General features: G+C 55.0%; 2 protein-coding genes across 2 annotated transcripts; both read right to left on the bottom strand.

Moving 5' to 3' along the window:
* Positions 1–867: 867 nt before the first annotated feature.
* Positions 868–17406, bottom strand: PRKACA (protein kinase cAMP-activated catalytic subunit alpha). Its single transcript, XM_082455217.1, has 10 exons — positions 17134–17406; positions 9610–9671; positions 9021–9149; positions 6437–6535; positions 5327–5409; positions 4439–4565; positions 4251–4346; positions 4025–4147; positions 1817–1981; positions 868–1400 (listed from the first exon to the last, which is right to left on the bottom strand). The coding sequence occupies exons 1-10, from the start codon at positions 17177–17179 to the stop codon at positions 1275–1277; spliced, it is 1056 nt and encodes a 351-aa protein (XP_082311343.1). The 5' UTR covers positions 17180–17406; the 3' UTR covers positions 868–1274.
* Positions 9694–17071, bottom strand: SMIM46 (small integral membrane protein 46). The gene has a single exon (XM_082455221.1). It carries the CDS (start codon positions 12279–12281, stop codon positions 11997–11999), a length of 285 nt encoding a protein of 94 aa, XP_082311347.1. The 5' UTR covers positions 12282–17071; the 3' UTR covers positions 9694–11996.
* Positions 17407–17515: the final 109 nt, after the last annotated feature.

Genomic DNA, 17515 nt, shown 5'->3' with positions numbered 1-17515 from the left:
TCCTCCTGGGATGGGGAGAAATTATGAGAGGGACAAATATGGGGATGAATGGGGTGACTCCCGACTTTTCTATTGAGAGAAAAAAACCACAATGGGGGGGGGCGGGGAGAACGGGTGATTGACAGCGGACAGCTAAGCAGAGGAGGAGCACCCAGGATGGGGGGGTGGGGGCGGAGGCTCCTGGGTGAATAAAACAAGCAGCCCCTCCCCAGCAACCTTGGCCTTGAACTCTGGGCCGTCTGGGGGAGGGGGGGCGCTTTGCCTCCTTTTGCGTGGGTGGCCTTCCCGACTGAGAGGAGGCTGGACATTAAAATCTAGTTGAGAATAAAATTAAGAAGTTTGGGGAGAGTGTTACTGGGAGGAAAGACCCTGGGCTCAGGGCTCCCCCTCTATCTTTTCAGGGGACAACTCCTCTTTGGCAGGGAGAGGGGCAGCTGCTTTGTCTGGGTCCCGAAGCCCAGGGGTGAAGACAGGTCTATTGGGGCAGAAGGGAGTGGGGGCTTCCTAAAGGGGCTGAGACCCTTCCAGGCTTGGCAGGGACCCCGACGGGGCAGGGGGGCGGGGGAGATTAGCAGCTTGGGGGAGAGGTTTGAACCCCCAGCTCCTTCCTTTACAGTCTGCTTCCCAGCCTTGTTAAAATGGATTTGGGGAGGAGGGGCATGGGAAGGGGTGGGAGAGGAAGGAGGGAGGAAGGCATTGGTGGAACTTAAATAATATTGTAAATTGTTTTTTTTAAAACTTCTATTAAGTAGCCCGCTGAACACGTCACTAAAATCTTTCCTTCCCTGGCAAGGTTGCTCTGAAGGGAAGGTTAGCCTTTCATTCATTCGCCCTTAGAGAGTGCTGCCTGTGGTTTTTTTTTGGGGGGGGGGGGCAGGTGGCTGGAGTTAAGTTTGGGCCCCTCTTTCCACACCCTGTCCCTAACACACCCGCAAGACCTGGTCTGACCTGAAGAAGGGAAGAACTGAGAAACTCGTTTAAAACAGGCAGAAGTGGGCTAGGGTTGGGGGCTGTGGGGGAGGAGGGAGGCAAAAGCGGTAGGGGGGGCGGGGGGGGCAGGAGGGAGAAGGGGGTGAGGGGGAGCAGCTGGTGTTTCCCTCCAAATATCTGGGCTTCCTGCTCCCCCCACCCTGGAGGGTGGGGCGGGGGTGGGTGAAATTAGATGCAAGGAACTCTGGGGCCCTCTGGCTGTTCAATCCAACCCTCCCACCCACCACAAAAAAAAAAAAAAAAAGAAACAAAGAAAGAAAACCCATGGGGGCACAGGCACACCCCTAAAACTCAGAAAACTCCTTGCCACACTTCTCATTGATGGAGACTCGGATCTCTTCCTCCTCATAGTCATCAAAGTTACTCGTGTCCCCAGGGCCTTTAAACTTTGGTATGAAGGGAGCTTCCACCTGGAGAGGGGTCAAGAACCATTCAGACCTCAGCAGTCAACATAATCATCGTTACAACAATAAATGCGAATGGGCTAACATTCGTGAGATCACTTACTCTGACCCAGGTCTGATCTTAGCATTAGGGTGTGGACTCATCTGAACAACCCAAGAATCTTATTATAGCCAACTCACCGATGGGGAAATTACTTTCCAGAGAGGGAAGTCTCCGGTTCAAGGTCACAGAGTGGCCAAATGACCCCACAATTCTGTTTCTATACCCCCAATGCTCTAAGTTGCCTCATCTAAATTGACCCAGAGCCTGCAGCCTATTTTCAAATTCCCCTTCCCTTTTCATCTCTCCATTGGCAATACTCCCTGGCTCTTGCCCACCCCCCTCCAAAACCCTCAGAGCACAAGGGGAAGGGGGGGCCTACCTTCCTCTGGTAGATGGCGATCCAGTCAGTCGTGGCAAACCACTTGTGGTTCTTGATATCATTGACCCCGTTCTTGAGGTTCCCAAAGCGTTTGGTGAGGTCCACCTGCAGGAGGTTCCGCAGCAGATCCTTCAGGTCGGAGCTGAAGTGGGACGGGAACCGCACCTGGAGAGGGGGTAACACAGACAGATTGGGAAGCTGATCTGGAGCCTGGGGAGCCCAGAACACTGCCTTCACCATCCAATTGTCTTATTGGGTGGAGGACCCCAAACCAGAGTGTGCATCGGAATTCCATTGAAACAGCTTGCTGGGCCCACTAGAGTTTCTGATTCAGGATATCTGATTCAGGTGGGGCCTGAAAGTCTTTATTTCTAGCCAGTTCCTGGGCAATGCTGCTGCTGCTGGAGAGGTAAGAGCTATGAGGTTCCCATTTTATTCTTCTGTCTGCACCATTCGGCTTGTGGGATCTTAGTTTCCCAACCAGGGATTGAACCCAGGCCCTCGGCAGTGAATGTCCAGAGTCCTAACCACTGGACTGCCGGGGAATTCCCGAGGTTCCCATTTCTGTTTCCTGAGAAGAGGAAACTGAGGCTCGGAAGGATTAAACAGCTTGCCCAAGATCCCAGAGAGGAGCAGGGCAAGTTGGTTCCATCTGGGGTCTGTTGGACTCCAGAACTTGCATTCTTAGCCGCTGCTTCCTAAGGCAGCTCTAATGGGGTCTGGGGACTTCAGAAATATTCATGCTTCTGAGAGAAATAATTGTTTGTCTATTTCTCTCTCTCTCTCTGCATAGCGAAGGCTCTTCCATTCTTTAAGGCTCAGTTCAACTCTTCCAGAAACTTTCCCCAAATGCTTTGAGTCCACAGCTTTGTATGCAGTCACTGGATTTAGAGTTGCAAGAACCGACTTCCAGCACTGCTCTGCCTCTTCCATGCTGTGTGACCTTGGCCACGGCCCTTAACCTCTCTGGGCCTGTGCCTGCCTCTCTGGCACGGGGCAGATATCCCAGGGTTGCATGAGGGAGATAATCCCGCTGAGGGTGCGTGGGAACTGTGAAATGCTACAAAGAAGGGAGTCATGCTCATCTTCTCTCCCCTCTCGAAAACGTCTATGGCTTTTTCTTTTTTTTTTTCCCCACTGGGCCATTTTCTTGGCAATTTCTATTCTGCCTGGTGGCAGACACCTCATCTTTCCCTTTTTTAGTGACCCCACTTTGCAGGTGGTGATTCTCTCAACCTCTCTGAGAGGCAAGTGGCTAGTTCCCCAGTTCTGAGATGGATAAGACTCAGAGAAGCGAAGACATTGGCCTGAGGTTTCAAAGCTGATGGGTGGCAGAGCTGGGACTTAGAGCCAGGTCAGCCCACCTAGGCTGAGCTGGGAGCCACTCCCACCATTTCCTGGGTCAGATGGAGGGATGGTTGGTCCTCCTGGTGAGGTGGGTGAGCTGCAGTCAGAGGTGGGGTCCCCAACCTCTTTTGAGACGATGCTGCCGTGTGATCTTGAACCAGACATGTCCAACCTCTGCACCTCAGCTTCCTCACTCCCTCAGAGTGCTGGGGTACGACCGAGGGGGTGCATGGGGCAGTGGGTACTCAACGCACTCCGGGGCTCTAACGGTTCCGCCACCCCTTACCCACACCCTCCAAGTTAGAAAGTCTGCATTTGGGAAAGGAGGCAGGGCCTTACGTCCAAAGTGACTCCCCGGAGGGGTCTGGGGTAGCGCCTGGGATCTGAACATGCTCGCTTTTTTGCTGTGAAACTTGTGAAAATTCATGCTAAGGGGGCCGACCAGAGACGAGATGAGCCTCCTGGCAGGCAGGGCAGGAGTTTGGGTGAGACGTGGGGTGTTGAAAACCCTTAGGATTTCGGCACTGTGGTCCAGAATCAGACAGCGAGGTTGTGTGAAGTGGTGGCCTCAGTTAGCGTAGTGGGTGTGTCTGGCTTCACCACCTGGCCTGACTTGATGAACTTCTTGATTGTTCTTTTTCTGTTTTTCTTTGGCCGCCCCACACAGCACTCGGGATCTTAGTTCCCCAGCTAGGGATCGAACCTGTGCCCCCTGCAGTGGAAGCAAGCTCAGAGTCCGAACCACTGGACTGCCAGGGAATTCCCTAGACTGTTCTGACAATGACGACCAGGGCTCCACAGTGAGCAGGACAGGCAGGGGAGGGTCAGTCTTAGGGCTGAGCCCCCATATCCGGGCCTCACCTTCCCAGAGACAATCTTCTCATAGATCTGGATGGGCTGGTCAGCGAAGAAGGGCGGGTAGCCAGCGGCCATCTCATAGATGAGAACCCCCAGGGCCCACCAGTCCACAGCTTTGTTGTAGCCCTGGAGCGAGAGGAGGGGCGCAGGTGAGGGGAGAAGGGTGAGGAGGGGGCCGCCGGCAGTGGAGCAGGCCTCAGAGCGGTGGGAGGGGTAGGGAAGCGCCTACTTTACTCAGGATGATCTCGGGGGCCAGGTACTCGGGGGTGCCGCACAAGGTCCAGGTGCGGCCTTTCACACGCTTGGCGAAACCGAAGTCTGTCACCTGTGGGCACAAGAATGGGCAGTTGGCCGGGAGGGTGGGAGGGTTCAGGCTGTGGCCACCTGGGGCTGCCCCTCGCCCAGCCCAGTGGGCACCTGAATGTAGCCCTGCTGGTCGATGAGGAGGTTCTCCGGCTTCAGGTCCCGGTAGATGAGATCGAGCGAGTGCAGGTACTCGAAGGTCAGGACAATCTGGGCTGCGTAGAAGCGGGCATGGGGCTCACTGATGGGGACAAGCAGGGAGAGGATGGGTGAGAGTGGGTGGCCACGCCAGCAGGACCTGCCCACCCCCAAATGGTCCAGCAGGTGGGCCTATCGAGCTGCCTCCAGCCTAGCGATCAAAATGCATCAGCAGAGCAGCCTTATTCATACACAGCCCCAAACTGGAAACAGCCCAAATGTCCATCAACAGAGGAATGGAATCACAGATTGTGATAGATTCCTACAATGGGATCCTACCCAACACCACCACCAGGACAAATGATGAATATACCCAACAATGTGGCTGGATCACAAAACGATTATGTGAAGCAAGAGAAGAAAGGGACAAAAGAATATGAACTGTGTGATTCCATTTATATCAAGTCCAGACCCAGACCAAACACATTTATGGTGTTTGAAGCCAGAAAGGACGTTTGCCTTTGTTGGGGTGGTGATTTGCCAAGAAAGGCATTTGAGGGAATTTTCTGGGGTGGTGGTTACACGTGTGAATGCAGCTGTCAAAACTCATGGGACAGGGTATTGAAAACCTGTGCATTTTATTGTATGTAAAGTGAATATCTATATAAATAAGATGGCACAAATTTAAAAACCACATGAAATTGCCCACTTACATGGTGACGCCTAAGTCACCGTGTTTGTTTTGTTTCGTGGTGGCTAAGACACTGTAGATTCCTCAGCTCAGGGGAACAAGAACCCACAGGGACCTGGAGAGGCCACTTCCACGGACGACACCCATGCACACCCCTGGGGCTCAGGGCTCACCTGAACCTCCCGATCCGCCGCAGGTGTGAGAACATCTCCCCACCAGGCACGTACTCCATGATCATGTATAAATTTGAGTTGTCCTGTGGGAAGCAGCAGCTGATCAGGGCCCCAATCCCCAAGCCCCAGGCCCCATCTGAAGGCAGGTGTCAGACATAAAGCGACAACAACCATTTTGGTTCCCATGTGAAGCACGTTCCAAGCGCCAGGCACTGTGCTCACTGATTACCTGTCTCATTTCATTCTGCCCATGAGAAAGAAGGGGCAGCCATGATCCTGCTTACGGGGGCCAAAAGTGAGGGCTCGCTAGAGGTACATCAGGGACCTGGCTGGCATGCCTGGGCTGCAGAGAGAACTCTGTGGTGGCTCCTGTCTGTGACTGTCTTGAGCAAGGCTCTTGGGGCCACAGTCTTGTCATCTGTCAAATGGGACCAGGACGGGCTACAGATTTTGTGAGTCCCCTCTCGAAATAAAAGTGAGGCCCCTTGTTAAAAAAATGATTATGAATTTCAAGATGGTGGCAGCAGAGCCTTAAACAAAGCGTGGGGTACCTTGTGACTGCTAGGGTCACAGGCCCTGAGGGGCCTTTCCCAACTCTCACAGTCATGGCTTAGGGCGGCACCCAAAATAGCTCACGCAGGGTGCTCATGATGCGGTTGGAACTGTCATGGCAGCCCCACCAGGTGGAGCCGGCCGTGATCCCCATTTTACAGATGAAGAAACTAAGGCTCATGGGAGTGAAGTTTCTTGCCAGGGTCACACAGCCAGGAAGTGCAAGGCTGGGATTTGAACCCAGGCTGAGCGGCAGTTTGTGGCTGTGTGTCAGGTTCTTGCTATCAATGGAACCATGATTTTGAGGGATGTTATCCAGGTTGGGGGACTTGCCCAAGTTTATCAAGCTATACGTTGGCAGGCCCAGTTGAACTTGGGATCTATCAGAGCCCCAGGCTGACTTGCCGTCCACCCCCGGGGGTCTTCTTCACAGCTCCCCCATCAGTGGGTCTGCCTTTTCGGGCAACCACTGGTTGTGGTTGGCCGAGCCCCAGCTCCGGGAACCCAGAGGCTGCACCACCCGGCAGTGGCCCTGGTCTGCGGCCGCTGGGACCCCACCTTGAAGGAGAACTCGAGTTTGACAAGGAACGGAAAGTTGACCGCTTGCAGGATGCGCTTTTCGTTCAGGGTGTGCTCAATCTGTTTCAGCTTTACCACCTGCAGGGGTGGGAGGGGAGAGGAGAGAGGAGGGGGTGTGAGAGAGCTCTTTTCTTCCCTGCCACCCAAAAGTAGATGTGCCAGGGCCGGGCCGGGTCCTCCATCCAGAATCGTTTGAGTGCCTGGGGCCTGTCAAGCCCTGGGCTGGGTGCCTGTCCCCACATGGCATGCAGTTCAAGGCAATAACACATGAGTCACCAGGCCACAGGGGTCAGAGCTGTGATGGGGAAGCTTGGGGCCTATGGATGCCCAGATAAGGCATCTGGTGAAGCCTGAGGAGTCAGAGAAGGCTTCCTGGAGGAAGGGGCAGCTGAGTTGAAACCAAACAGACAGGTGGGAGTAGCACCCAAGGGGTAGGGGATTTAGAAATACCTTCCCTGCATCTAGAGGACACCCCGCCCCCCACATCCACTTGAACCCAGGGCTAATTCCTCCTCAGCCCTCAGCTGTCCCCAGCAGCCGTCTCACACTCTCTGACAGGAGCCCTGAGGGGTATGCAATGGGAGCATGCAAGTTTGGAAGCCCAGATGCAGAGAGGGGAAGTGCCGTGCCCAAGTTCACATGCAGCTAGTCAACATCAGTCCAGCTTGTCACATGCAGGCAGCCTGGCCCCTTGGTCAGCTCTAAGCCCCACTGCACTGGGGCTTTTTATGCTTTGCTCACAGCTACATCGTTTGGGTCTATACCTGCACTGTCCAGTAGATTCCACACTAGCCACGTACGGCTGCTGAGTGCTTGAAATGTGGTTCGTTGACTGGGGAACCAAGTTTAAAATTTGAAGTATCTAAAATGAAAATTTAGGGCTTCCCTGGTGGCGGAGTGGTTAAGAATCCACCTGCCAACGCAGGGGACACGGGTTTGAGCCCTGGTCTGGGAAGATCCCACATGCTGAGGAGCAACTAAGCCCGTGCACCACAACTACTGAGCCTGCGCTCTAGAGCCCGCGAGCCACAACTACTGAGCCCACACGCCACAACTACTGAAGCCCTTGTGCCTAGAGCCTGTGCTCCACAACAAAGAGAAGCCACCGCACTGAGAAGCCTGCGCACCGCAACGAAGAGTAGCCCCTGCTCTCTGCAACTAGAGAAAGCCCGCGCTCAGCAACGAAGACCCAAGGCAGCCAAAAAGAAAAAAAAAAAATTATATATAAAATGAAAATTTAGGGACTTCCCTGGCAGCACAGTGGTTAAGAATCCACCTGCCAATGCAGGGGACACAGGTTTGAGCCCTGGTCTGGGAAGATCCCACATGCTGTGGAGCAACTAAGCCCGTGCGCCACAACTACTGAGCCTGCACTCTAGAGCCTGCGAGCCACAACTACTGAGCCCATGTGCCACAACTACTGAAGCCCTTGCGCCTAGAGCCCGTGCACCGCAAAGAAGAGTACCCCCCGCTCGCTGCAACTAGAGAAAGTCCATGCACAGCAACGAAGACCCAACTCAGCCAAAAATAAATAAAGAAATAAAGAAATTAAAAAAAAAGAAAATTTAAAAACTGATACCTGGCACAGTTACCAGACAACTTTCAAGCCTGTTTGGAACAACCTGGGCTACATGAATCTGCTTTTTCTATTTCTCTACTTTTTCTTGTCTTTCCAGTGAAAATTAACATCTGAATGGAGATGTGTTATATGTGTAAAATACATGCTGGATTTCTAAGACTTAGTATGGAAAAAAAAGAATGTAAAATGTCTCATTAAGGATATTTCTACACTGGATACATACGTTGAAATGATAATATTGTAGATATACTGGCTTAATTACAACATATTGTTAAAATGAATTCTGCCTTTTTTAAACTTTTAAAACGAGGATTCTAGGGAATTCCCTGGTGGTTCAGTGGTTAGGACTCCGTGCTCTCACTGCCGAGGGCCCGGGGTTTGATCCCTGGTTGGGGAATTAAGATCCTGCAAGCCACACAGTGCTACCAAATAAAAAAAATAAAATAAAATGAGGATTCTAGAAAATTTAAAACCCTATGTGGCTTGTGTGATATGTCTCCTGGATGGTGCTGCTCTAGAGCATTGCCTGCCAAAAAGTAGGGTTTCAAAAATATTTACAAAGGGCGGGGGGCGGTGTGATGAATTGGGAGATTGCGGTTGACATGTATATACTAATATGTATAAAATGGATAACTAATAAGAACCTGCTGTATAAAAAAATAAATAAAATAAAATTCAAAACCAAAATATTTACAGAAAGAAGGTCTGTGTAAACATCACTTCCCCCAGGAAGACTTCTGGCTTCCTCGATACAGGCTAGGTGTCTGAGCCCGTGTGGGCTTTACGTCTTCGGGTACTTTTCCTCCTGCGGAAAGCTTCCTGAAGGCAGCATGGTACCCTTCCCACCTTTGGGTGTGGCACATTATGGAGGCTCAGGAAATAGCTGGTGAGTGGATAGGTGGGAAGTCCACTCCAGGTGGTGGGAACAGCCCAGGCAAAGCCCTGGTGGCTGGGACCAGGGCCTTGTGGCAGGGCTGCGCTCACCTTCTGTTTGTCGAGGATCTTCATGGCAAAGTGGTTCCCGGATTCCTTGTGCTTCACCAGCATCACCCGCCCGAAGGAGCCCGTGCCGAGGGTCTTGATTCGTTCAAACTGATCCAAATGGGCTGTATTCTGTGGGCAGAAGGGTCTGGAGGGTCAGGGACCACCCCCACCCCCCCCAACCCCGTGTAGCCTGCTAGGCCAAAGTTTGGGGTGTTCCCTCTGCCACCAGCAGAGGGGGCCCTGGGGACCAGGTGGAGCTAGGGGGGTGAGGACAGGGGGTGGAAAAACAAGATGGCGGAGGGTACATTCCTCAAGGCTGGTGGCAGGGGCCAGATCCGGCCCTGGCCTGGGGCCCAGGAGCTGCTGGCAGCTGCCTGGGGGGCAGGGGCCGCCACTTGGACGGGGTTGGTGGGGTGGGGGAGCCTGGCAGTGAGTGATCAGGTGCCCCCATGGGCATCTAGGGAGCAAATGAGGGCAGGTCTGGAGCCCTTCACAGGGCCATAAAATCCTAGCCATGGCACAGGGATGCAGTTGAGGGGCAGGGGGCTGTCAGCTATCCCTCCCAGGGCTCTGTATCCAGCGTGCTTACCTGAGCAGGATTTTCCCATTTTTTAAGAAAATCTTCTTTGGCTTTGGCTAAGAACTCTTTCACTGAAAGGAAAAGAGGAGAGAGTGAGATGGAGACCCCATCTTGTTGGCGTGGGCCTGGGCTATTCCTGGGGAGATGCCGATTTGTGGAAAGCGGGGTGCAGTCATCTCAATCCAGAGCCTGACCTTCTCCCAGTGCCTTCGGGTGTCCTGGCTGAGTCTGAGGGTAGCCTGGCGGCGGGGGGGGGGGGGCCCTGATCTGGGCTGGGGTCTGGGGTCTCCTTTACTACAGAGAGGTGGGGTCTAGCCTCAATTCTGTCCAAAACGGGGGACAGGGCAACTCGGGGGTCACTCTCAGGGGGACAGAGAGCGGTGCCCAGGCCAGCCCACCCCCACTCGCCCCAGTTCTGACCGACATTCCAGGGCCAGGGACGACGCCAGCCGAGGTATTTATAGCCTCGGGATTTGGCTGCTCCTCTGGCCCCTTCTCTGGGGAGGCTGGCCCGGGGTGGAGGCCTCTGGGGCTCGGGTAGCAGGCGCCCTTGGGGGGTTCAGCTGTTGCCTTGGCCCCCAGCTGGCTCCATTCCCACCTTTGCCAATGGAGGGGCCCTCGTTCCAGAGCTCGTTCAAGGGAAGCCTCGCCTGATGCCTGCCCCCTACAGGCCCTTCAGCACCCCAAGGCGAACATCACCATCTGGCTAACATTGAAGACTTCCGGGCGGACCCTGGGCTTGCTGCTTTACGTACACTATCTCATTTGGTTCACTTGTCAACTTTCCTTTTATCCATTCTCCCTGTTTACCACCCTAGGAAACTGAGGCCTGAAAACACGCATTCCCGCCCATGTGGCGAGGCAGCCCGGCAAAACAGTTAAGGGCCAGGACTCTGGGATAAGATCAAGTTCAGGTCCCAGCCTGGTCCCTGATGAGCTGTGTGACCTTAGGCGACTGATTGCACCTCTGGGCCTTGGTTTTCCTCATCTGTAAAATGGGGATAATAATAGTAATGACCTGGTGGGGTGGTTGTGAAGACTGAATGAGTTAATCTTGGCAAAGGGGGTTTGGATGGTGGCCGGTACAGGGGTTAGTGCCATATAAATGTCAGCTATTAATTTTGCTTTTAAGTAGTTTTTAAAATGGAGGTATAAAATACAGGAGGAGCACTGAGTGCTCAAATCTTAAATGCTCAACCTGATGGATTTTTACCGTATGTCCTTGTAACCGCCCCCTGGGGTCAGGCGCGCTGTTGTTCAGGGACCCTGTGTGCCAGCTCTGTGCTGAGTGCTTTCCGTGCTTAATTCCTACACTGATGGCTCAGAGCTGCTATTACTCTCATTGTACAGATGAGAAGACTGGTCTCAGATCACTTCCCGGACCCCACTGCCCACGAGGTTTAACTGCTTTGCTTCTGACTGGTTGCAGGGCACCAGGATGGCCCGTGGACAGAGCTGTCCTCAACCCTGATGTTCCTGGGACGTTGCCACCGTGAGGGGTCCCGCACACTTGTACTTTGGCCTTGCCTGTCATCTGCCTATCTCACCCATGTGCAGTGCCAGGAACCCCCACAGCCTTGTGGGTAGCCATCCCCCTGCCCCCCATCACCCGCAAGGCTCTCCCTCAGCATTTGCAGAGAAGAGCCTTCCATGGAGCTGCAAGCACGGCAGATGGAGGAGAGACTGTGGGCTAGGAAAGCCCTACAAAGAATGACCAGGCAGAGAAGGGGTGGTCAAGGAATGGCCAAGAGTCCTAGGCTGGTGCCTGGCTGAGCCACCAACTGTCTGAGACCTCTCTGAGCCTGGGGGCTGCACCACATCCAATGCTTTCACTGGCAGAATCTTTTTTGACACACAACACCTTCCTTGGAAACCTCCAAACGTACACACTGAATTCTGGATGAAGGTGGGGGTGAAGGCACCCTCTTGGGATTCTACCGTCACCCACTCAAGAAGGCAGAGAGGAGCGAGTTTAAGAGGAATCCAGGAGAAAGCCTGGTCCTGCTTCCTCTTTTGCTCTCAGCAATCCCTGAGAACTGCCATGTCCCGTTTTTCCCAACTTGGTGGGTCTGTGCCTCTGTCTGTCTGCTGGTACCCCACTAAGAGGCTCCACACGGTGCCTTGATTCTGACACAGCCCTGTTCTGGCCTTTCAAAGTGTTGAAGGGCCCAGGCTGTGTGCTCTCTGGTGCCATCAGCTTGCCAGATTTGGGGATGGGGCACAGGGTGTGGCAGTACCAGGAAGAGTGGGCAGATAAAGAGAGATAATGATGGGGGGAACCCCAGCCAGGAGCCCCCATACTCACCTCTGCTTCCTGCCTCTTCCAGCAGAGGGTAAAATGGGGGGTAGAGTGGGATGGGGTGATCTGGGGCCCATCTACCCCTGGCCAGCGAGGCTCAGGGTGCTGGCTGCGGCTTAGGTGCCCAGAGGGTGCGGCGCAGGTAGCCCAGGAAACGGACAGTCAGATGGCCCCAGAGAAGCAGCTGCAGCCACAGCTGGAAGGTGGTCTCTGAGTCCCCATCCCAGCCTCTACCTGACCCCAGATCCATCCCAGGCCTCCCTGAGCTCTCCCTAAAACCTTCCCTTTGCAGGGAAACCAGGAATACGCAGAGCCTCTGAGCTGGCTTCCTCGGGAGGGCCTCGGGGGACAGGGGAGGAGGAGCTGGTTGCCAGGGAAGCATTTAAAGGTACCTGCTCCCACTGGCCAAGGTTTGTAAAGGCCCTCCTTGGCAGGAGGTGGTGGGAAGATTCTCCTGAGAGTGTCCCTCCTCTGGCTGGCCTGCCTGCCCTGGGGGCGGGGTGCTAAAGCTAACTTCCCGTTCCAGGGACTCCACTGCTCCCGGGCTGCCAGGCCCTGCCTTTCTCAGTGGGTGCTGGACTACCCTGAGGATGACACCCAATGTGCCCAGGGCAGTGCCCACTGGGCAGAGGGGAAGGAGTTAAGGCTCAGGCCCAGGCAGCAGCTGGGGCCTCCCTGGGGGCCAAAGAGGCCCCAGAGCTCCGTTAATTAGCTGAAAGAGCAGCTGGAGAGAAAGGCGGGAGTGGGGGGGGGGGCGCAGTGAGAGCTACCCTATCTCCTCCCCCAAGTGCTCTTTGAACCTGGAGCCCCCAAATTCTGCTACTTTGAGAAAGAAATGGGTACATTTGACTTTGTCTTGCTTCTATGCAGGGGCGGAGAGGGGAATGGCATCCTGGGATGTCCTTGGCCTCTATCAAACCTTGCCCTGTGCTTGGCTCTGCTCTCAGCCATGAAAGTCCAAACCGGAAACGAAACGCTAAACCCCGGGGTGGGGGAGGGGGAGGCAGCCTTGACCATCTTCCTCCTTCTTTCCAGATCCCAAAAGAAGTGGAGGGTCAGCTTCTCCTGAGAGTGCCTGGCACCCATGGCCCCTGCTGACAACAGGAAGTGGCAGAGAAGGGAAACCCAGCTGGCTGCTGTCTTTAGAGCCTGTCAGCCGGCCCATGTCTCCCACAGGAGGGGTGCCAGCCTCCACCTTGGTCCGGATTCAATTGGAGCTCACAGAGAGAGCATCCCTCAAAAAGCCAGGGCCCCATCAGGAGGCAGGAGCCCAGCCTCAGACCCACCAAGACAACAATCTCAGGACCTGCTGCTCCCCGAAACCTGGTTGTCCTGGAAATTCTGGGGGCAGGAATGCCAAGCCCTGGACTGGACCATCCCCCAGCCTGAGTTGTACCCCAACGCTGGACTGGACCAACCCGCAGTCTGATGGACCCTCATTCTATACTGGACCACTGTCCATTATGACGTGGAGTCCATCACTGAGCTGGACCAACCCCCAATCTGAGCTGAACCTCAACACTGAGCTGGACTACCCCATTGCCTGGCTCTGAGCTGGACCCCCGCTCTGGGTGGACCATCCCCCCTTGTCTGAACTGAACCACCCATCTCACCCGCTCTTCCCCAGGCCCCCCAGCTCAGGGTTGTCAGTAAGGGAGGGTTTCTAGGGCCAGCCAGGGGACCACAGACTTTTCCTCTTCACCTGTTCCCTAAACTCTACTGCAATCCTTCCCTGACTTGAGTGTCAGTGTGTGCCTGGTAAGTTGCTATAGCAACAGGGCTCAGCCTCACCATCGCTGGGGTTGGAAGCCATCACTCAGTCTTCCTCTCAGGGCACCAGGACTATGGTGGCTGGGAAGGCTCATGAGACCTGCCGCAGCAGCTTGGCTGCCCATCCCCAGAGCCCTGCCTATAGGGGGAGCCAGGGAGTTGTGGGGTGGTGTCAGGAAAAGAAACCCAACCTGCGGCCAGTGGGTGCAGGGAAGGGGCAGAGAGGACCCTCAAGCTTCTGTAAGCCTGGTTGGGCTAAAGGAAAAGCTGCCTTGGCAGGACCCTCTTGGGCACCCATACAACTGCCAATGCACAGATGGTGTTTGGCCCTCTCAGACTTCTGCAGTACGTTAGAGGGCCACAATTCTTCCCATTTAGGGACCTCTTGGGGGCAGTTCTCACGCTCAGAGCCTGGATCTGCTTGTCCCTGGGACCTGGGGGGGGGGGTGGTGGTATCTGGAGGGCTCCTTCTCATCAGACCTGTCCCTTCTCCCATGGACCAGCTCTTAGGGGTGCCTTTGGCCAGGGCAGCCAAGGCCTGAGCCCCACTTGGCCGTCTGTCCCCAGGGCCTCTTGAGGCCACTGCCCTCTCTCAATTCCTCCAGCTTGCTCTGGGCCCAGGGCTTGGTCTTGTTTTTCTCTGCCCTCTTAGCATCTTACCCAGGCCCCTGCCAATGGCTCTGGCAACTTCGGGTACAGATTTCCCCCACCCCAACCCAGGGTTCATTCTGGATCCCTACCCTCTTGGGAAGAGACCAATGCTGTCCTGCCCCGGCATGGAGCCAGTAGTATAGGGGGCTGCAGGATGCTGAACTGGTGCCTACTAAGGTTTGGTCATTTTCCTTACTCCAGTAGGGCTGACATCTGGCAGATGAAATTCAGGTGCCCCCTGCAGGCTGGCCTGGCTACTACTACCCCACCCCCACCCGACCCTAGTTACGAGAAGGCAAATTTTGTCTTAACTCCATCCTCTCAGAATCGGAGATTTGAAGCAAAGAGGGGCGTCTTTCCTCATCCTACTTCCTTCTCTGAGAGCCCCTGCAAGCCTCTGGAAGGAAGTACAGCTTAGGGCATTTCCCAAAGAGTGACATAGGTCCCACTGGCAGGGCATGAAATGATTTTAGGGATGTTTCACTTTTCTAGTTACATTGTATTTTAATGCATATCAGAGAGAATATAACTGGCACAGCAATCCCATGATTTCATTTATAATATTGCTTAGGACGGATCAAAATTTACATCTGAACAAAAGTGAGTCAAAATTTTTATTTAAGTTAACAAAATAGAAGTGAATATAGTAAAAATCAGGGAGGCGGCTTGAGAATGTTTGAGTTGGGAAATCCTGGGGTCCAGGAAATTGTCTGGTAGGTGGATCTGGATGTGAATCCTGCCTCTGTGGCATCATCTATGTCAAACTCAGAGAGCTCGTTTGGAAAATTCAGATAACAGCCCATTATGAAAAATCACTCGAGCAGATAGATCTGTGGAGACCATTTAGCCTGGCACATCCTAGATGCCCAATAAACAGTGGCTCTATTTCATCATGACAGTCCATTCCTGGGTGTCCGGCCTGTGCTCTGAATTAGCGGTTCCTTCCGAAGCCTCTGATCTTTTTCTTAGGGCTCCTTTTCCTTGTGTGGCTTTCCACCCCCACTCCCCACTGCATGTGTTTGATACGCCTTGAAAGTTTTCCAGGACTATGTCATCTCCCCAACTTTCAACTGAGCCACTGTAATGTACAGCTGCCTGCCTCCACCTTCCACCTCTCAGCCAGTCTCACCTGCTGGGGGCCTGGCCCCTCCCACTCTGCCTAGTCCCCTCCAAGCTCATGCCCAGACCTTTTTTGGTCACTACCCACCTGCTCCTCTGTCATCAAGCGCTCAGCTACAGGCACTTGCCTTCCCGTCCCCCACCCATCGGTGACATGTCAGGCCTCTCCATGGTTGCTCGGTGACTCTGAGTTCTGCCATTTGAGTCTGGGTGGGAATAAAGTTCCCTGGCTTTCATGCCTGGGTCTTTCTGGGAGGGAGCATTCAGGGAACTCAGACACTGGGGTTTGAGACCAGTAACTGGGAAGAGCATATTTGGATGTGGCCATTCCTTTTCAACTCTATTTCTGGGTAACTGGAAGGGGATCCTAGCTGAGGTCCAGCCTTAGGCCTGGAGTGATGACAATTTAAGAGCTGGAGGACTTGAGGAAGGGGCTGGAGACCATTTCTGAAGGCATTTCCTGATAGACTCTCTTTCCCCGGCTGGCTGGAAAAGGCCAATATATTTGGGAGCTGACGGGGAAATAGTCCCCTCTCTGGCTGAACGCTGGGAATGGTCAGAATCTATTTGTCTCTTGGCAAAGCAAGTCATTAGATGTCAACCACTACTCTTCCCAACTGCCATCCCTTGAGTCCTCCTTCTCACCATCCCAGCTCAAGCTGAATGAACCTTGCTAAACCCAGACCCTCTTCATCCCCTACTTTTCATCCCAAGCCAGGAGCGGGTGAAGAAGCCTGGGGGACTGGGTGAATGACAGAGCCTCAGTTGTGAAACAACCATTTATTGAAGGGCCCTCCAAGGAGTCTAGAGCTCACGGCACAGCAGGAGATGGGAAGGGGCTCTCTGCTGACACCGCCCCCCACCCCGCCGCAACCCCAGAAAGAGGACGCAATGAATTCCAGCAAGATCGGCTCAAACTTGGCTTTTGAAGCACAGAAGTAGTTCTCTAGGTTCATAAACAGTCTGCTACCCCAGCCAGGGACAGACCCTTGCTTGGAGGAGGAAGCACAAGCAGAGAAGCAAAGTGACAGAGAGTGACAGAGTGAGAGAGGGGCAGAGGGACCCAGAAAGATCCTGTCCCCCATGCCAAGTGACACAGAAGAGAAAAACAATGCTAGAGGTGGCTCTGGGAAGTGCTCAAAGGGGACAGAGTGGGTTTGGAGGGGGGCTGTGATAAGGTGAAGAGGGGAAGGGCAGGAGAAAGATGGCGGGGGCTGGAGGGGGGAGAGGTGTGGTCACCAAGTGGCCAAGGTCCCTGCGGGGTGGAGGCATACCCCATAGCACTCCCAGACTGGCAGAGGCCTGGGTCGGGGTTTGGCAGTGGGTCACATCTGTGTAAGAGGTGAGTGAGGAAGTGGAGGGATTAGAATCTGGGGAGAGGGACCAAGAAAGGAGGCAGTGGGGTGGTGACAGGGCCCCATGTGGGGCCCCAGCGGTCATACGTGCCATGGTTGGCAGTGACAGCTGGGGGGGAGCACAGTCTTTGCAGTGGGGGGCGGTCTTTGGCAAGGGGGTTCCTACGGGGCTATTTGCGGGCCTTGGGCCCCAACCTTGGACAGGCAGGGGAAGGGGCGCTGGGGGGTAAGCAGAGAGAAATGGGGGGGGGCCGCGTGGGGGGAGGGGCCAGGCAGTGATGGATAGGGAGGGGGCTGGCAGCGCGGGGCCGGGATCGGGGTCACGGCCCGGGCACTCACCGCTCTCCTGCTCGCTGCCCTTCTTGGCCGCGGCGGCGTTGCCCATCGCGGCGGCGGCGGCCGGGGCCGGTCCCGGAGCTGCGGCGCGGCGGGTGCTGGAGGCGGCCCGCGGCCCCGGAGCGCGCTGGGCGGCGGCGGCGGCGGCCCCTCGGGTTGGCTGCGCTGGCTGCGGCGCCGCGACCCCCGCCCAGCCCCTGCTTCCCGCGTCTCTCCGCGCCCGCCCGCCCGGGAACCTCAGCCCAAGTCCGCTGCTGCTGTCCGTGACGCCCCCGCAGCCCGCAGCTCATTGGCCTAGGTCGCCCTGACTGACGGTGCTGCGCCCCCGCCCATTGGTCCTCCGTGACCCTCCCGTGCTACCATAGGTTCTCGGCCCCATGACTCG

This window comes from Balaenoptera physalus (genome assembly GCF_965194825.1).
Source record: "Balaenoptera physalus genome assembly, chromosome: 3".
In the NCBI taxonomy this organism is placed as follows: Eukaryota; Metazoa; Chordata; class Mammalia; order Artiodactyla; family Balaenopteridae; genus Balaenoptera; species Balaenoptera physalus.
This window is presented reverse-complemented; position numbering and strand designations above follow the sequence as displayed.